This window comes from Pan troglodytes, chromosome 17 (assembly GCF_028858775.2).
Source record: "Pan troglodytes isolate AG18354 chromosome 17, NHGRI_mPanTro3-v2.0_pri, whole genome shotgun sequence".
In the NCBI taxonomy this organism is placed as follows: domain Eukaryota; kingdom Metazoa; phylum Chordata; class Mammalia; order Primates; family Hominidae; genus Pan; species Pan troglodytes.
Window position 1 is genome coordinate 47,021,456 of NC_072415.2, and position 19,385 is coordinate 47,040,840.

The 19,385-nt window shown below is 43.0% G+C and overlaps 1 protein-coding gene and 1 long non-coding RNA gene across 23 annotated transcripts in view; both read left to right on the top strand.

The window, feature by feature from the left end:
* KIAA1328 overlaps window positions 1-11,142 on the top strand; it is a 398,983-nt gene extending 387,841 nt beyond the window's left edge. For 21 of the 22 annotated variants that reach the window (XM_009433905.5, XM_001139184.8, XM_016933555.4 and 18 more), the window contains one exon: window positions 7,827-11,142. In XM_009433905.5, coding sequence (XP_009432180.2) covers window positions 7,827-8,037 — 211 coding nt within the window. In that variant the 3' untranslated portion in view covers window positions 8,038-11,142. The remainder of the gene's footprint in view (window positions 1-7,826) is intronic. The other variant, XR_010152061.1, reaches the window with a different exon arrangement.
* A 3,602-nt stretch (window positions 11,143-14,744) lies between these two features.
* Window positions 14,745-17,933, top strand: LOC134808657 (uncharacterized). Its single transcript, XR_010152069.1, has 3 exons — window positions 14,745-15,453; window positions 17,168-17,357; window positions 17,455-17,933. It is a non-coding gene; the product is annotated as an uncharacterized LOC134808657 (long non-coding RNA).
* Window positions 17,934-19,385: the final 1,452 nt, after the last annotated feature.

Consider the following 19,385-nt stretch of genomic DNA (forward strand, 5'->3'; position numbering starts at 1 on the left):
AAGTCCTTGCGAATGCCTATGTCCTGTATGGTATTGCCTAGGTTTTCTTCTAGGGTTTTTATGGTTTTAGGTCTAACATTTAAGTCTTTAATCCTTTTTGAATTAATTTTTGTGTAAGGTGTAAAGAAGGGATCCAGTTTCAGCTTTCTACATATGGCTAGCCAGTTTTCCCAGCACCATTTATTAAATAGGGAATCCTTTCCCCATTTCTTGTTTTTGTCAGGTTTGTCAAAGATCAGATGGTTGTAGATGTGTGGCATTATTTCTGAGGCCTCTGTTCTGTTCCATTGTTCTATATTTCTGTTTTGGTACCAGTACCATGCTGTTTTGGTTATTGTAGCCTTGTAGTATAGTTTGAAGTCAGGTATCGTGATGCCTCCAGCTTTGTTCTTTTTGCTTAGGATTGTCTTGGCAATACGGGCTCTTTTTTGGTTCTATATGAACTTTAAAGTAGTTTATTCCAGTTCTGTGAAGAAAGTCATTGGTAGCTTGATGGGGATGGCATTGAATCTATAAATTACCTTGGGCAGTATGGCCATTTTCACAATATTGATTCTTCCTATCCATGAGCATGGAATGGTTCTTCCATTTGTTTGTGTCCTTTTTTATTTCGTTGAGCAGTGGTTTGTAGTTCTCCTTGAAGAGGTCCTTCACATCCCTTGTAAGTTGTATTCTTAGGTATTTTATTCTCTTTGTAGCAATTGTGAATGGGAGTTCACTCATGATTTGGCTCTCTGTTTGTCTGTTATTGCTGTATAGGAATGCTTGTGATTTTTGCACATTGATTTTGTATCCTGAGACTTTGCTGAAGTTGCTTATCAGCTTAAGGAGATTTGGGGCTGAGATGATGGGGTTTTCTAAATATACCGTCATGTCATCTGCAAACCTGGACAATTTGACTTCCTCTTTTCCTAATTGAATACCCTTTATTTCTTTCTCTACCTGATTACCCTGGCCAGAACTTCCAACACTATGTTGAATAGGAGTGGTGAGAGAGGGCATCCCTGTCTTGTGCCAGTTTTCAAAGGGAATGCTTCCAGTTTTTGCCCATTCAGTATGATATTGGCTGTGGGTTTGTCATAAATAGCTCTTATTATTTCAGGATACATTCCATCAGTACCTAGTTTATTGAGAGTTTTTAGTATGAAGGGCTGTTGAATTTTGTTGAAGGCATTGTCTGCATCTATTGAGATAATCATGTGGTTTTTGTCTTTAGTTCTGTTTTGTGATGGATTACATTTATTGATTTGCATATGTCGAACCAGCCTTGCATCCCAGGGATGAAGCCAACTTGATCATGGTGGATAAGCTTTTTGATGCGCTGCTGGATTTGGTTTGCCAGTATTTTATTGCAGATTTTTGCATCGATGTTCATCAGGGATATTGGTCTAAAATTCTCTTTTTTTGTTGTGTCTCTGCCAGGCTTTGGTATCAGGATGATGCTGGCATCATAAAATGAGTTAGGGAGGATTCCCTCTTTTTCTATTGATTGGAATAGTTTCAGAAGGAATGGTACCAGCTCCTCTTTGTACCTCTGATAGAATTCGGCTGTGAATCCTTCTGGTCCTGGACATTTTTTGGTTGGCAGGCTATTAATTATTGCCTCAATTTCAGAGCCTGTTATTGGTCTATTCAGGGATTCAACTTCTTCCTGGTTTAGTCTCGGGAGGGTGTATGTGTCGAGGAATTTATCCATTTCTTGTAGATTTTCTAGTTTATTTGCTTAGAAGTGTTTATAGTATTCTCTGATGGTAGTTTGTACTTCTGTGGAATCGGTGGTGATATCCCCTTTATCATTTTTTATCGCATCTCTTTGACTCTTCTCCCTTTTCTTCCTTATTAATCTTGCTATTGGTCTATCAATTTTGTTTATCTTTTCAAAAAACCAGCTCCTGGATTCATTGATTTTTTGAAGGTTTTTTGTGTCTCTATCTCCTTCAGTTGTCCTCTGATCTTAGTTGTTTCTTGCTTTCTGCTAGGTTTTGAATTTGTTTGCTCTTGCTTTTCTAGTTCTTTTAATTGTGATGTTAGGGTGTTGATTTTAGATCTTTCCTGCTTTCTCTTGTGGGCATTTAGTGCTATAAATTTCCCTCTACACACTGCTTTAAATATGTCCCAGATATTCTGGTACGTCATGTCTTTGTTCTCGTTGGTTTCAAAGAACATCTTTCTTTCTGCCTTCATTTTGTTATTTACTCAGTAGTCATTCAGGAGCAGGTTGTTCAGTTTCCATGTAGCTGTGCAGTTTTGAGTGAGTTTCTTAACCCTGAGTTTGAATTTGATTGCACCGTGGTTGTGATTTCTGCTCTTTTACATTTGCTGAGGAGTGCTTTACTTCTACCTATGTGGTCAGTTTTGGAATAAATGTGATGCGGTGCTGAGAAGAGTGTATATTCTGTTGATTTGGGGTGGAGAGTTCTGTAGACATCTGTTAGGTCCGCTTGGTGCATAGCTGAGTTAAAGTCCTGGATATCCTTGTTAACCTTCTGTCTCGTTGATCTATCTAATATTGACAGTGGGGTGTTAAAATCTCCCATTATTATTTTGTGGGAGTCTATGTCTCCTTGTACTCTCTGAGGACTTGCTTTATGAATCTGGGTGCTCCTGTATTGGGTGCATATATATTTAGGATAGTTAGCTCTTCCTGTTGAATTGATCCCTTTACCATTCTTTGATTGCCTTCTTTGTCTCTTTTTTTTTTTTTTTTGTCTTTGTTGGTTTAAAGTCTGTTTTATCAGAGACTAGGATTGCAACCCCTGCTTTTTTGTGTGGTTTTTTTTTGTTTGTTTTTTGTTTTTTTTTTTTTTTGCTTTCCATTTGCTTGGTAGATCTTCCTCCATCCCTTTATTTTGAGCCTGTGTGTGTCTCTGCACGTGAGATGAGTCTCCTGAATACAGCACACTGATGGGTCTTGATTCTTTATCCAATTTGCCAGTCTGTGTCTTTTAATTGGGGCATTTAGCCCATTTACATTTAAGGTTAATATTGTTATGTGTGAATTCAATCCTGTCATTATGATGTTAGCTGGTTATTTTGCTCGTAGTTGATGCAGTTTCCTCCTAGCATCGATGGTCTTTACAATTTGGCATGTTTTTGCGGTGGCTGGTACCGGTTGTTCCTTTCCATGTTTAGTGCTTCCTTCAGGAGCTCTTGTAAGGCAGGCCTGGTGGTGACAAAATCTCTCAGCATTTGCTTGTCTATAAAGGATTTTATTTCGCCTTTACTAATGAAGCTTAGTTTGGCTGGATATGAAATTCTGGGTTGAAAATTCTTTTCTTTAAGAATGTTGAATATTGGCCCCCACTCTCTTCTGGCTTGTAGAGTTTCTGCAGAGAGATCAGCTGTTAGTCCAATGGGCTTCCCTTTGTGGGTAACCTGACCTTTCTCTCTGGCTGCCCTTAACATTTTTTGCTTCATTTCAACCTTGGTGAATCTGACAATTATGTGTCTTGGGGTTGCTCTTCTCAAGGAGTATCTTTGTGGTGTTCTCTCTATTTCCTGAATTTGAATGTTGGCCTGCCTTGCTAGATTGGGGAAATTCACCTGCATAATATCCTGAAGAGTGTTTTCCAGCTTGGTTCCATTCTCCCCGTCACTTTCAGGTACACCAATCAAACGTAGATTTGGTCTTTTCACATAGTCTCATATTTCTTGGAGGCTTTGTTCGTTTCTTTTTACTCTTTTTTCTCTAAACTTCTTGCTTCATTTCATTTGTTATAGCCACAGGAGTTAGAGAAAATGCCACACTTTGAGACAAATTAAGAGTCCTTTATTTAAGCCAGCGGCCAAAGAGATGGCTAACGCTCAAAATTCTTTTGGCCCCGATGAAGGGGCTTAACTTTTATACCTAGGTTTAGGAAGGGGAGGGGGACTTAAATGCAATAACTCTACAGAAGTAAAAACATGCAAGAATCAAAAGAAGCAAATGGTTACAGAGAAATGAACAATTTAAAAGACAAATGGTTACAAAAAGAGCAAGGGTACCAGGTGCAAGGCTCTAAATCCTTCGTTATAGTTAGATATAAATGCTATGCCGGACAGGAACTCAAGGCTTTGTGTTGTTATCTCTTTGAGCAAAACCCTGGGAACTTCGTACATTGTTTGCTCCAGTATCTTATCAGTTAATTGGGCTCCTTTGAAATGCTGAGGATCTGCTTACACAGGTTAACTCCTTAAGGAAGGGGGTTGGGTAAGGAGCCCTTAATGTCTTGTAAATCAAGAGGTCAAATGGAGTTTGTCTGGCTTTCCCAGCCAGGGAGAGTGTATTCATATGGGAAACATGGCTGGCAATTAAGGAGACAAAAAAAGGAAAATTTAAAGTAGTGAGCTAGAGTAAAAAACAAGGTTAGGCGTTACACATTCATTTGATCTTCAGTCACTGATACCCTTTCTTCCACTCGATGGAATCAGCTTCTGAAGCTTGTGCATGCGTCACGTAGTTCTCCTGCCATGGTTTTCAGCTCCATCAGGTCATTTAAGGTCTTCTCTACACTGTTTATTCTAGTTAGCCATTCGTCTAATCTTTTTTCAAGGTTTTTAGCTTCCTTGCGATGGGTTCATACATCCTCCTTTAGCTTGGAGATGTTTGTTATTACCAACCTTCTGAAGCCTACTTCTGTCAACTTGTCAAAGTTATTCTCTGTCCAGCTTTGTTCCATTGCTGGCGAGGAGCTGTGATCCTTTGGAGAAGAGGCACTCTGGTTTTTAGAATTGTCAGCTTTTCTGCTCTGGTTTCTCCCCATCTTTGTGGTTTTATCTACCTTTGATCTCTGATGATGGTGACCTACAGATGGGGTTTTGGTGTTGATGTCCTTTTTGTTGATGTTGATGCTATTCCTTTCTGTTTGTTAGTTTTCCTTCTAACAGTCAGGTGTCTCAGCTGCAGGTCTGTTAGAGTTTGCTGGAGGTCCACTCCAGACCCTGTTTGCCTGGGTGTCACCAGCAGATGGCTGCAGAACCGCAAATATTGCAGAACTGCAATATTGCTGCCTGATCCTTCCTCTGGAAGCTTCATCTCAAGGGGCACCCAGCTGTATGAGGTGTCAGTCGGCCCCTACTGGGAGGTGTCTCCCAGTTAGGCTACACAGGGGTCAGGGACCCACTTGAGGCAGTCTGTCCGTTCTCAGAGGTCAAACACCATGCTGGGAAAACCACTGCTCTCTTCAGAGCTGTCAGGGATGTTTAAGTCTGCAGAAGTTCCTGCTGCCTTCTGTTCAGCTCTGCCCTTCCCCCAGAGGTGGAGTCTACAGAGGCAGGCAGGCCTCGTTGACCTGCGGTGGGCTCCACCCAGTTTGAGCTTCCAGGCTGCTTTGTTTACCTACTGAAGCCTCAGCAATGGCAGATGCCCCTACCCCTGCCAGGCTGCTGTCTCGCGGGTCGATCTCAGACTGCTGCACTAACAGTGAGCAAGGCTCCGTGGGCATGGGACCTACTGAGCCAGGTGTGGTTTATAATCTTCTGGTGTGCCATTTGCTAAGACTGTTGGAAAAGCGCAGTGTTTGGGTGGCAGTGTCCCTATTTTCCAGGTACTGTCTGTCATGGCTTCCCTTGGCTAGGAAAGGGAAGTCCCCCGACCCCTTGCGCTTCCTGGGTGAGGTGATGCCCCGCCTTGCTTCGGCTTGCCCTCTGTGGGCTGCACCCACTGTCCATCCAGTCCCAATGAGATGAACCAGGTACCTCAGCTGGAAATGCAGAAATCACCCATCTTCTTTGTCGATCACACTGGGAGCTGCAGACTGGTGCTGTTCCTATTCAGCCATCTTGGAACTGTATCCCTCAATTTTTTCTAATTTTTAATTTTGAGGAGGATCTTTCTGTTGATGCAACTGACAGTGGAGCTGCTAAGAGTATTTTGTAGGCTGTGCCAACATTTGCATAGATTTCTAATAAAGTATTTCCAAATATGAATTTTAGTTTATATAGAGGTGATTATTCTTGGGGATCAGATTTTCTAAAAAGATTTAACTCTTCATACACATTAGTTTCATACATGTTGGAATTTAATTTTAAATACAAATCTCTATGATGTCATTTTAATGTTTTCTCTAGCATGTTCTGTAAAATATAAAGATCATATAAGAAACCAAAAATCACTTAATGATTTGTCTATAATTCACAGTGCTTGTTTATGCTTTCTATAGCAGCATCTTCAGTTACAAAGAAAAATTAAATTTAAAAATTGTATTCCTCATTAATAATTGGTTCATTAGAAATTGCATATGAGAATAGTGGGTTTTTTCCTATCAAATGCAACAGTCTTTCATTTTTATTTCCAAACCTGTGGATATTCGCTTTGCAGTGTTGTAGCAGTTTTTAAAACCAGAGATTCTAAACTCTTTGAAGGCTTCTAATATATCTCTGATATGCTTCATTGTAATGTCCACGTGTATGTTTTTATTTTCTAATAATTTACTGGCATTTATAGCCTTAATGCTAGCAGTTCCTATCCCAGTTCTCAGGCCAGAAAGATGACATTTTTGCCACAGGGATGGGCTTGGGAAACAGACAACCCGGTCTCTCACCACTGCTGCTTCTGCCATTGTCACCACCATTAATTTGGAGCTAGGTTCTGGCCCCAGCTATCCCCTTAGGGCCCTATGTGGTACTCCAAACTGTTTTTGTTTGTTTGTTTGGTTGGTTGGTTGGTTTTTTGTTTGTTTGTTTGTTTGCTCTATTGCCCAGGCTGGAGTGCAGTGGCACGATCTCGGCTCACTGCAGCCTCCACTTTCCAGGTTCAAGCGATTCTCCTGCCTCAGCCTCCTGAGTAGCTGGGGCTACAGGCACACGCCACCATGCCCACCTAATTTTTGTATTTTTAGTAGAGACAGAGTTTCACCATGTTGTCCAGGCTGGTCTTGAACTCCTGACCTCAAGTGGTCCACCCACCTCGGCCTCCCAAAGTGCTGGGATTACAGGCATGAACCACCTCACCCGGCCCCCAGAATGTTTTTTTACCTCTAAGCTGCTCTGCACTTAACCTTTCTGAAAAGAATGCTGGACACAAGGCAGTTTTTCTTTGGAGGGATGTCTTTATAGATTTAGAATCTTTTCCCAAACTTCTAGAAAAAGTGGAAGGGGGTTAACAGGAAGGAACTAACATTTATTCAGTGCCTATTATGTATTCATTTATATCAATGAATTCATTTAATCCTAACTGGAGTTTTGCTAGCCTCTTACACATGAAAAGACTGAACTGAGACACTGAATAACTTCCCCAATATTACACAGCTTGCAAATGGTAGAACAGAGATTTGAACCAAGCGTGTCTGTCTGTGAAGATTTCGACAGGCAGCTTTAGTGTCCTGGATGAGAGTGCTGGAGACAAACCACCTGGGTTCAATTCTAGACTCTGCTGTGTAATTGCTTTCTGTTAGATGAGTTACTTCCCTGAGCTTTAATTTCCGCATGTTTATAATGGAGATGAGAGTAGTATAGTACCTACTTCCTAGGGTTCATTAGAGGATTATAGGAAGGTTAAATATTTGTAGTGTTAGGAACAGTGCCTGACAGTAAGCCTGCAGTAAATGTCACTGTTAATATCATTACTGTTATCATGATTACTCTTCCCACTCTACAATCTCTCTTCATAAGTTGTAAAGGAATGTTAGAGGTCAGCAAAAGAGAAGAGCTTATGGACAGACAGCAGGGCCTAGGTTCTTCAAGTCCTTCTGGTGTTTACCTTCACAAAAATTCCCTTAAGCAGCATCTTACGCATGATGTGATCTGTAATCTAATTCTTGCCCTGGACAGCCCATTTCTGCTGGGCTTCTTGAATTCTCATTTTCTAATAATCTGATCCTTTCCTGTCTGGGTTATATGTCTTACAGGTATGAGACATCTTTGTTGGATTTGGTTCAGTCTCTGAGCCCAAACTCTGCGCCCAAACCTCAGCGCTATCCCTCCAGAGAAGCTGGGGCCTGGAATCATGGTACTTTCCGACTCAGTCCTCTAAAATCAACCCGGAAGAAGATGGGGATGCACAGAACCCCTGAAGAGCTGGAGGAGAATCAGATTCTGGAAGATATATTTTTCATTTGACATATTGCAAAATTTTCTTAGGAAATTTGTGGGTTTCCTCACATACTGATCTAGGATTTTAAATTATTTCATCACAAAGTAATTGTGTCTCTCCTTTCACGGGGACCTGTCTCACTAGCATCCTGTTACGTATTGAATATAGAAATCATTCTAACAACCCAGGTTATTTTCAATCAGACCAGGCATTCGATAACACACTAAGGGGGTAGGAATGGAAGATGGTATCTTTTATATGCTAAACAGATTAGAAAATTAACATAGGATACTTTCTGCGTGGTGGAAACCATTGCATATTCAGCCTCATTTCAAGAGTGTTTCCTTCTCAAACTTCTGCTAGAAAAGGCTGACTCACTTTTATATACAAGAAAAACCGTTCCACTGAAAAATCCCTCTAATTTAAAAGTAACCCCTTTGAAACATAAGCAGTTTCAGAAAGGCAGACTCTCTCATCTTTCTCATCCTGTTCTCTCACTACTACATTTCTGTAAGTGGTCCTTTAATTCTGAAGTTGGAGTTGGTGCCCCTGCCATCACAAACAACACGAGAGCCAATTGTGAGTCAGTCTCAGTAGCCATCAGCCTGGCAGCTGCCCATCCCATAACCAAAGAGCTCAGTGGGCTGGAGGGTGAGACCCAGCCAATCCTTGGGAGCAAGCAGCACTAAATCACATCAGGGAGTGATTAGCCCTGGGGAAATTCAGTGGAGGCACAAGCCTGAAGCACTCTTCTACCAATGTTTGGGTGACCACCCCTCCAATATCCCAGAATGAATAAGAACAATCTCTAGGTATTTTTATTTACCCAAGTGTTCAGCTTATTCACCCCACCCCCCACCCCCCATCACACGTGCTCCTGTGAACTTCCCATGGTTATGTCTACGGAAAATGCCACTAGAGAGAGAGTGATGCAAGCTGCTGCAAGCTGATGGGCTTCCTCTGGCCCTCCCTTTTCCTCCACGAGGATTAAAGGATACGAGCTGACCAGGCCTCACAGGTGCTCTGCTCGTGGCCCCAAAGAACCATCTCTACTTGCCAGAGTATGTTCCACCACCCAAGCAGGGTCTCCCTACTTTTTCTCACTGGGCCTCGTTTTGACCCAGAGAAAGCCTATGGAAGTTATGCAGTGCAGACCTCATCCTGTCTGCTGTCTTTTCTCCCACAGAGCTCTTGAGATGGGTCCTTCAGCTTGCAGTGGTCCCTAGTAGCCTCTCAAGCTAATGGGGATGATGATCCTGGTTTAGCCAGAGTTCAAAACTCTCCAGTCATTGAAAGCAAGGGGAGGGTGTGTTCCCAGATGTGTATTACTTGGGAATTTTATTTGATCTGGAGGGTGTGGCTTTTTTTCTCTCCTTTTTACCAACCCCAACTAAACTGGGAGTAAGACTTAGTCAGTGTTGGTAGACAAAGTCATACCACCCAGGGCAGCCTGCATGCAGCGAGTCTGCGTGGCTTCCCTGAATTACTCTTTTAATTAAAACTAGATTATTTCAATCTAGAAAAGCCTTGTTGAGCAGCCTCCTTATCCAGATAGATCCAAAGCTCATGTCTCTTCAAGCTGAGCCTGGCGCTGTCACCTCCACCCAGCCTTCTTTCACTTGGGGTTTTTTATTCTTTGGAGTAGAAAAGAATGGAGCCCACCAATATTATATTTTTCTTCTGAAATAAATATAAAGTCAAGACTAACTAGTTATAATCATTCCCTTAAAAAGTTGGAAAATCATTACAGATTAAAATTTCTTTATAAAGTTCACCTCTGAGAGTAACCAAATCGGCTTCATCCCATATCAAAAAGCCTTTGGAGTGTGGAGCTTTCTGTGGTATGGCAAAAATGGGTGGATGGCAAACTAAGAGCCCTCAGCCATTTTTTCAGTTAAAGTTAGGTTGCCAGAACTTTCTTTTCTTGCCCCCTGTGTCATGACTACTTTAAGTGTACTTGACTCCCATAGACTACTCCCATGCCCACAGTCACCCATTCCAGACTCCAGTGTCCTTAAAACTCTGGAGTGAGAGGATGCCAGAGGATCAAGAAAAGGATCACAGTTTCTTGAAGAAGCTTGTTTGCCTTTAGAAGAATCGTAAACAGAGTCTAAACTAAAGGCTTTTTAGGGGTCACAGCCACAGAGTGGAGTTTTATTGCTTCTTTGCCTCTCCATGAATGGCCAATTTGGAAAAGCAGAGATGGGCTTTCAGCAGAATATCAACCAATACATTTTTCACATGCAAAACTCATCACCAGTTGCCTTTTTCTAACTTAATGGACATTTTGTTGGTGTTGGTGCAAGGGCAATAGGATGTAAATTTGTATATAATCTAATGTCTTCATTATTAATTGAATAGTACATGTTAACATTTTAATCTATTTAAATTTACTTTGAAATATGTACATACATATGAATGAAAGGTTGTTACAGAGCCTCAAAGCTGTTGCAGACTATCCCAAGAGAAAGGATCTGGCACAAAGGAATCTGCCTTTCCTCCCTCTCAAGTCTCCCACCCTTGACTGGTTGGGATTTGCTCGTCCAGCCTCTAGACACTTCCCAAAGCGAGACTGGACACATGCCGAGGGCATTGCGGATAGTGCCTCACCATTGCCCACCCTGCTGCCCAACTCCTGTGAGAGAAAAACCAATCAATGTTTACAAAATGGAAAAGGACACAGCATGTCCTTTGAACTCCCTAAGTAAGGCCCACAGTTCTTGATGTAGAGAACCAAAGTGAATCATAGAAAAGCTTTTGCTAACAGTCCGCTTTCCAGGAGGCAAACTTGTGTTTATCCAAACCTGATCCCCATGATGGGGACTTTTCTAGAGCACCCCAAATGTCATGGGGAGAGAGGGACTCTTTCTGCTCCCTCAGAGCTACTCTTCACTTGTCCCTGCTTCCGGCACCAAGTTCATAATAGAGATCTTCTGGCCAGAGAATCAGGGGAGAGGAGAGGCCTGATGGGGCAGAGCTGGACGAAGTCTGCTAAGAGAGATGGAGGCTGTGGCGGACTCCTTCCAACTCACGATTTATCCTCAGCTCAGAGTGTATTTTGAATATGAGCAAATGTTTATGTACGTATGAGATTTCAAGTTAATAAATCATCTCTATGGCTATTTTCCCCATGTGGGTTTGATATTGAATTGTCCCTTGAACATCCCTCATCAGATCAGTGAGGCATAGCTTGAAAGCAAGTGCAGACCTGCAGGTTATCAAAATGTTATTTTCCTCAGTACTTGTTAAAACAGCAGGAGCCTGTCGTTGACTGAGAGAAAGGAAATGGTTTGTCACATCCCAGTAGGTTTTTCTGCTGTGGCTCCTGCTCACTCACATCACGTGAACACCAAGCCGCCTCTAGATTTTGTGCTTGTTGGAACAGAACATTCAGTCTCTCTGCACCTGTAAGTCCCTCCTCTGTGCCTACCCCCATAGCTGCTCAGCAAGGAAGAAGTATCACAGCACTTTAAGACAAGAAAAATGGCCCTGCCTAGTTGCCTTTAGTTGCTGGAAGAATGTATGTGAGGGCTTCAGTGCCTAAAGTGCTCAATTCTGAGATCACACCTGTGGATTCAACTCAGACAGAGACCCTGTCCTGCCCCCTGTTCCCCAACCCAGGCTGGCACCTGCACCTGAATATGGAGACTTCGCACCTGCCCCTCAGAGGCACAGGTAGCAGGAACAGAATCATTACTCAAACAGCTCCCAAACTGAAAATGAAAATTGCTCATGGACTACTGGTAACACCATTTGGGTGTTTAGGAATCTGGAGACCCAGTCTGGGAATCAAGGGACTTCAATCAAGTGTAAGATCCCCCCTAATTTGAAAAAAATACCCTGTGAATAGCCCAGATTTTCAGCTAACTTTATCATCCCTTCTTTCCACCACTGTGGTTCTCTCTTTCCTTTTGCAGCAAGACTTCTAAAGGGAGCAGTCTTGGATTCATTGCCCCTTAACACCTCACAAACTGGCTTTCACCCAAGCCCAGTTTAAAGAGAGACGAGTCAAAGTCAAGTTTTCACTCTTGACTTTTCAGCACTCCTGGCCAATCAGCAACGAAAGCCCTTTTTAAATTTTATTTTTTTGGTAATAGCTTTATGAGATATTACTCAAATACTGTACAGTCTACCTATTTAAAGTGTACAGTTCAGTAGTCTTTAGTATATTCACAGAGTTGCCTCCATCACCACAATCAATTTTAGAACATTTTCATCACTCCGAAGAGAAACCCATACCCTTTAGCAGTCACCCTCCATACTGCCAGCCCTAGCCTACCATTAATTGACTTGCTATCTCTATACATTTGCATATCTGGACATGTCATATTAATGAAATCATATTCTATGTGGTCTTCTGTAACTGGCTTTCACAGCATAATGTTTTCAAGGTTTATTTATGCTGTCACATATACATGGTTCCTTTTGATTGCCAAATAATACTGTATCATATGAATATATGACATTTTTGTTTATCCATTCATCAGTTGATGGACATTTGGGTTGTTCCCCTTTTTTTTTTTTTTTTTTTTTGTTATTATGAAGAATGCTGCCATGAAGATCCATGCAAAACATTTTTTTTTTTTTTGACAGAGTTTCGTTCTTGTTGCCTAGGCTGGAGTGCAATGGCGCAATCTCAGCTCACTGCAACCTCCACCTCCCGGGTTCAAGCAATTCTTCTGCCTCAGCCTCCCCAGTAGCTGGTATTACAGGCATTCGCCACCACGCCCAACTAATTTTGTATTTTCGGTAGAGACGGGGTTTCCCCATGTTGGTCAGGCTGGTCTTGAACTCCCGACCTCAGGTGATCCGCCTGCCTCGGCCTCTCAAAGCGCTGGGATTACGGGTGTGAGCCACCGCGCCCAGGCCCATGCAAAACTTTTTGTATGGACACTCCCTTAAACCAAAGCCTAATCCAGAGCAAAGCCCTGGCTCTTTTCAATTCTATGAAGGCTAAGAGAGATGAAGTTGTAGATGAAAAGCTTGCAGCTAGCAGAGGTTTAAGGAAAGAGACCATCTCCATAATGTAAAAGTATAATGTGAAACAGCAAGTGCTGATATAGAAGCTACGGCAAGTTATTTATCTGGAAGATCTACCTAGGATCATTGATGAAGGTAGCTACACTAAACAATGGATTTTCAATGTAAATTAAACAGCCTTCTATTGGAAGAAGATGCCATTGAGGACTTCCGTAACTAGAGAGGAGAAGTCAATGCCTGGCTTCAAAGCTTCAGAGGACAGGCTGACTCTCTTTTTAGGGGCTAATGTAGTTAGTGACTTTAAGTTAAAGCCAATGCCCATTTACAATTCCGAAAATCCAAAGGCTATTCAGAATGATGCTAAATCTACTCTGCCCATGCTCTATAAAAGGAATAACAAAGCTTGCATAGCAGCACATCTGTTTACAGCATGGTTTACTGAATATTTTAAGCACACTGTTGAGACCTACTGCTCAGAGAAAAAGATTTCTTTCAAAATATAACTGTTACAATATACTTGGTCACCCAAGACCTTTGATTAATATTTACAAGAAGAATGTTGTTTTCATGCCTCCTAACACAGCAACCATTCTGCAGCCCATGGATCAAGGAGTAATTTCAACTTTCCACATCTTATTGTTTGAGAAATACATTTTTGAGGCTATTGCTACCATAGATAATGATTTATTTGATGGATTTGTGCCAAGTAAATTGAAAACCTTCTGGAAAGGATTCACCATCCTAGATGCCATTAAGAACATTTGTGATTCATGGGAGAAGGTCAAAATATCAAGATTAACAGGAGTTTGGAAGAAGTTGATTCTAACCCTCATGGATGACTTTGAGGGATTCAAGACTTTAATGAAGGAAGTCACTGCAGATGTGGCGGAAATAGCAAGAGAACTAGAATTAGAAGTGAAGCTAAAGATGTGACTGAATTGCTGCAATCTCATGATAAAACTTGAACAGATGAGGAGCTGGTTCTTCTGGATGAGCAAAGAAAGTGGTTTCTTGAGATGGAATCTACTTCTGATGAAGATGCTATGAACATAATTGAAATGACAACAAAAGACTTAGAATATTGTATAAATTTAATAAAGCAGCACTGGGGTTTGAGGGAATTGACTCCAATTTTGAAAGATGTTCTACAGTGGGTAAAATGCTATCCAATAGCATCACATGCTACAGAGAAATTTTCATGAGAGGAAGGATCAATTATGTGCCAAACTTCATTGTTGTCTTATTTTAAGAAATTGCTACAGCCACACTGATCAGCAACCCACACTGATCAGTCAGTAGCCATCAACATCAAGGCAAGACCCTCCATGAGCAAAAAAAGATTACAACCCCCAGCCCGGCATGGTGGCTCACGCCTGTAATCCCACACTTTGTGAGTCTGAGGCGGGTGGATCACCTGAGGTCAGGAGTTCAAGACCAGCCTGACCAACATGGCGAAACCCCGTCTCTACTAAAAAATATAAAAATCAGCTGGGCATGGTGGCAGGCACCTGTAATCCTAGCTACTCAGGAGGCTGAGGCAGGAAAATCTCTTGAACCTGGGAGGCGGAGGTGGCAGTGAGCTGAGATTGCGCCATTGCACTCCAGCCTGGGAGACAGAGCAAGATTCCATCTCAGAAAAAAAAAAGATTACAACCCACTGAAGGCTCAGATGATCCTTAGCAATAAAGGATTTTAAGTTAATATGTGTTGATTGTTTTTAGTCATGATACAGTTGCACACTTAGTGGACTACAGCACACTACAGTGGACTACAGTTGTGTGAACATAACTTTTATATGCACTGGGAAACAAAAAATTTGTGTGACTCCCTTTGTTGTGATATATGCTTTATAGTGGCGATCTGGAACTAGCCCCACAGTATCTCTGAGGTATGCCTGTATGTCTTTGTGGGGTAATGACCTGGAAGTGATAGAGTTAGGAAAGAAGGATGAAAACCCAGACCGTGTGGGAGGAGGAGAGGAATCCAGAATGTTGGGCATGTAGAGTGGAGGCCGGTGGGTGCCAGGCAAGCATCGAAAACTCCTGAAGCACTTAACTGTGCGCCACACCCTCGGCTGGGCCCTGTGCACCATCTTATTCAATCCTTATGAGATGAGGCCTTTTTTCATAGTTTTCAAAATCATTCCATTATATGGGTTATTCTTGTAAGCTACATCATATCCTTTATGTAATGAGGCCAGGTATACATCTATGCACACCTAAAACTTGAGGGTGATTTTTTGCACCAATAATGAAAATGAAGTTTAGCAAAACTTGCCAAGGTCATCAACTAGTCAGAAATAGAATTCAAACTCAGAAACTGGGGTGGGAGGGTCATTTTTTACTTCTTCCCTTCTCTTTCCTATTTCTAGTCAATCTTCAAGAAGTATCAAGTCCGTCCAGGCGCGGTGGCTTACACCTGTAATCCCAGACTTTGGGAGGCCGAGGCAGCCGGATCATGAGGTCAGGAGATCGAGACCATCCTGGCTAACACGGTGTAACCCCATCTCTGTATTTTGTATTTGTAAAAATACAAAAAATTACCTGAGCGTGGTGGCACGCACCTGTAGTCCCGGCTACTCAGGAGGCTGAGGCAGGAGAATCACTTGAACCCGGGAGGCGGAGGTTGCAGTGAGCCAAGATCATGCCGCTGCACTCCAGCCTGGGCGACAGAACAAGACTCCATCTCAAAAAAAAAAAAAAAAAAAGTATCAAGTCCACTTCCTATTTTCAAACTTACCCACTTCTCTCTCTCTTTGCTGATGCTTCTCTAGTACGACAGTTTCTTTATTGGTCTTCCTGCCCTATGGCCTGGATTCATGCTAGAACATGTAACTCTCTCTGCCTCACTCATCTTTAAATGGGGATCATTGCAGAACCTACCTCATGAAGTTATTGTGAAGGTTAAATGAGCTAACGCAGGTAGAGTGTTCAGCATAGAATATAATAAACACTCAGCAAGGGTAACCTATTATTCTCCATAAAGCTACCAGGTCATTATATCATGTCACAACCTGGCTTAAAGCATTAGTTAGTTTCCCACTGCCCTCTGTGTTTGTACTTCTGCACATACTGCACAAGGCTCTTGGTGATATGGCCCACTGCAGCCTTTAGACCTCCAGCCCCTTCTTTTCCCACTCTATTCCTCTTGACTTCCATGCTTCAGCCACACTGAGCTTCCAGTAGTTTCTAAAGGCACTGTAATATCCTTTTCCTGACCTTAGGAGCTTTCTCAGCCCTCTGTACATCTTTTATCACAATACTTACTGTGCTGGAATGGCCTATTTACTTTTCTGATTTCTCCTTTAGTCCGTAAGCCCAGGATGGCCAGAAAAAGATATCAGTCTTATTCATCACTAATTCCTCAGAATTCAGCATGGTTCCTGGCACGTTATAGGCTCCCAAACATTATTTATCAAATAGGTGGATGGGTAGGCACATAGGAGGGAGGAAGAAAATTTAACAGTTCTGTGGCCCCAAAGTCCAGTACCCTTTGGACTACTCCAGCCTTCTTGCAGCTCTCTAAAGCAAGTAGAAAGTAAGTGCCATACTCAGAGGACTGGGGAGGGTGGGGCTAGAAGACACCTCCTTTCCTCCCTCTTCAGTCCTATCTTCCACATTCACTAGCATTTTCTTTCTTACAAATCTAAGATTTGTAACTTCAGTGCTTAAAATACACAAGTTCCCCACTGCTTACAGGAAAGGAGTGCACCCCTTAGAGTGGCACACCGGAACTGTCAGCATCTTGCCCCTCCCTTCTCCCCTCTGCAGCTCACAACTCTTGGCCGTCTCCCAAGGACACGCTGCTGTTTCCTGCCTATGTGACTTTTCCAGGTCCCTCTATCTTGGATGAATCTTTCAAGACCTTGCTCAGTTATCATCACTTCCATGGAGGTTTCCTAATCTCTCAGGCATCATTATATACTCTTGGCTCCCATAGTACTCTGTAGAGCCTTTGTTATAGCCCACCTCAATCTGTCCCATATTGCTCTGTGCACTGTCTGCCCTATTAGAATGTAAAGTGTTCAAAGAAACCATATATTCACTTTGGAGAACCCAGCCTTACCACTTGTGAGCTGTGTAGATTTAGGCAAGTTGCCTATATTCTCTAAGCCTCGAATATAATAATGCATAAAAATATTTGTTAAGATGAGAAGTGACCATTTCTGCCTTACAGGTTTGGTGCCTGGAATGCTGACCTAGATCTGGAAACTAGCCCAGATGAAAACAAGAATGATGAGGCCACAGTGTCCATGAAAGTAGGGTGAGGCAGGGTGTCCAGTGGAGCCAGAGGGAGTGCCAAGAGGGAGGTCCTTGGAACACGGAGGATCCAGAAGGCCCAGGAGTAGAAAGCAGTGTTGGCGTTTGTAAGAAAGTAGAAGAGGTGGTTGGCCAGAGGACAGGCCCTGTTCAAGATCTGACCAGGACATCAGAGCTGGCCTCTCCCTCCCTTCTTCCTTGCAGGCCACAGCTGAGCAGCCTTAACTGACACCTCCTTGGCACCAGCACACAAACAATGGCACATGGCCTGACGTCTTCCAGGATGCCCTAGGCCCGTGCCCTTCACCTGTTCTGCAGCTGTAAGACTGTGGTGTTTGCCCTCCTTGATTCTTCCAGGTACTGCCCCACCTTGTTCTTCTCCCCATTCTTTGAGTGCTGAGATTGGCCAGTCCCGTGCTGAGATGAGGGAGCTGGAGGAGGGGAGACTGGCTCTCACTCCTCATTGCTGCCCATTGGGATGGGATGAACTTCACAGCTCTGGTTTCCTCTGTTCTTCTCTCAGCTGCAGGTGATTTAAGCTTGTTGGATTTATATAACATTGGGAAATGGTAAACTGTGTAAATTTGCTATGTTTTCCAGGGACAGTTATTTATGGAAGGGCATTTTTAACTCGAGTGCTAGAAGTGTTAAATCATTATAATAAATTCATGCTATTCAGACTTTCTTACATTGTAATAAATTTTTTCTAAGCATGAATGAGAAGATCCATGATTCTTCTAATATACCATTATGTATTTCTTCTCAAAATGACACAGCTTACTACAAGTTGGAGAATAATAGAAGGAGATTTACTGTGTTGGAGGGGAAAAAAAGCAGTTGAGCAGGGATGAGTCTGAGAAAGGACTTTGGAGCAGTGATCACAAGCAGAACTTCTCCCTGCCTCTCCGCTTGCTTAGCCAGATGGAAGGAACAGGCATTGAGGGGTTGCATCCCCTCAATCTCCCACCTGAGCTTAGGGACAGCCTTTGTGCACAGAAATGGGGCACCCTAGTTGCCCTCTGCGCTGTCCTGTCCAGGGGCAGGTGTGGGAGTGAGACTGTGTTAGAAAGAGAAGCGGTCTTTCCTCATGATATCAAAGCCCTGCCAGGAACATCAGTCTGGGCAGAGAGCTGCCCTGCATATAGCACCCTCTCCTCACCTCACTCTTCACCTGAGAGCTCACCTGGATCAGAAGATTCATACCTTCCACCAGATTCTCAAAGGGATCTGTGACCCAAAAAAATTCAGGAATCACTGGTCTTGGGTGAATTCTGAAGCATTTTCTGATTGTCCACTATGTGCTAACCAAAGTTCAGCAACATAGCTCCAGACTTCCAGCAGAGGACAGGGCAGTGAGGCAGAAGGTCAAGTTGAGCTGCAATTAAGAGTTCCTTGAGGTCAGTGCAGTCACAGAGCCCTGAACAGTAACCTCTGGGTCAGGGTCTTCAATCAGAATTTTCCCAGGCAGAGGAGCACTGTGTTCAAAAGCATGGAGAAAAGAACCCCAAGGTAGTGAGCTCATGGACAGCCTTGAATGCTAGGCTTGGCATTTAAACTTGGAGGAGCAGCAAGGCTCATGCTTGCATAGGCCCATGAGACCTGCATAGACTGCAGTCCTTGGCAACAGTTTACTTAGTGTTCCATCAGAGGCTTGGGTTTAAGTTCTTGCTCTGTAGCTGTGTGACATTGCACAAGTCCCTTCACCACTCAGTGCCTGTCTGCAAAACATAGATAGCACATGTATGCATGCCTGCCTTGCCTGGCACAGTATCTGTAGGGATCTGATGAAAGGATGCTCATGCACCTGCTGAGTAAACAACTGCAAACCTCTTTATACATATCAGGTGTCTATAATTTATCTGGAGGCTGGCAAGGGGCAGTGGGCCCCTCTGAAGCATGGAGAGTGGGGGATTCCATGATAGCCAGACAGAGCTGGGAAGCTGGGCCTGCCAGCTCCCAACCATCGCTGCCTCCCGTGCATGTCACCACCTCAGGCAGTGCCTCCAGCAGGGCACCCCACTGCCACACTTGCCCTGGTTTGAGAATGTCATTTACCTCTGTTTCTCCCATCAGCCTAGAACTTCGTCCCTCATACAAGGTCCTGGCTTCTTAAGATGCCTCTGCCTCAATGGCCC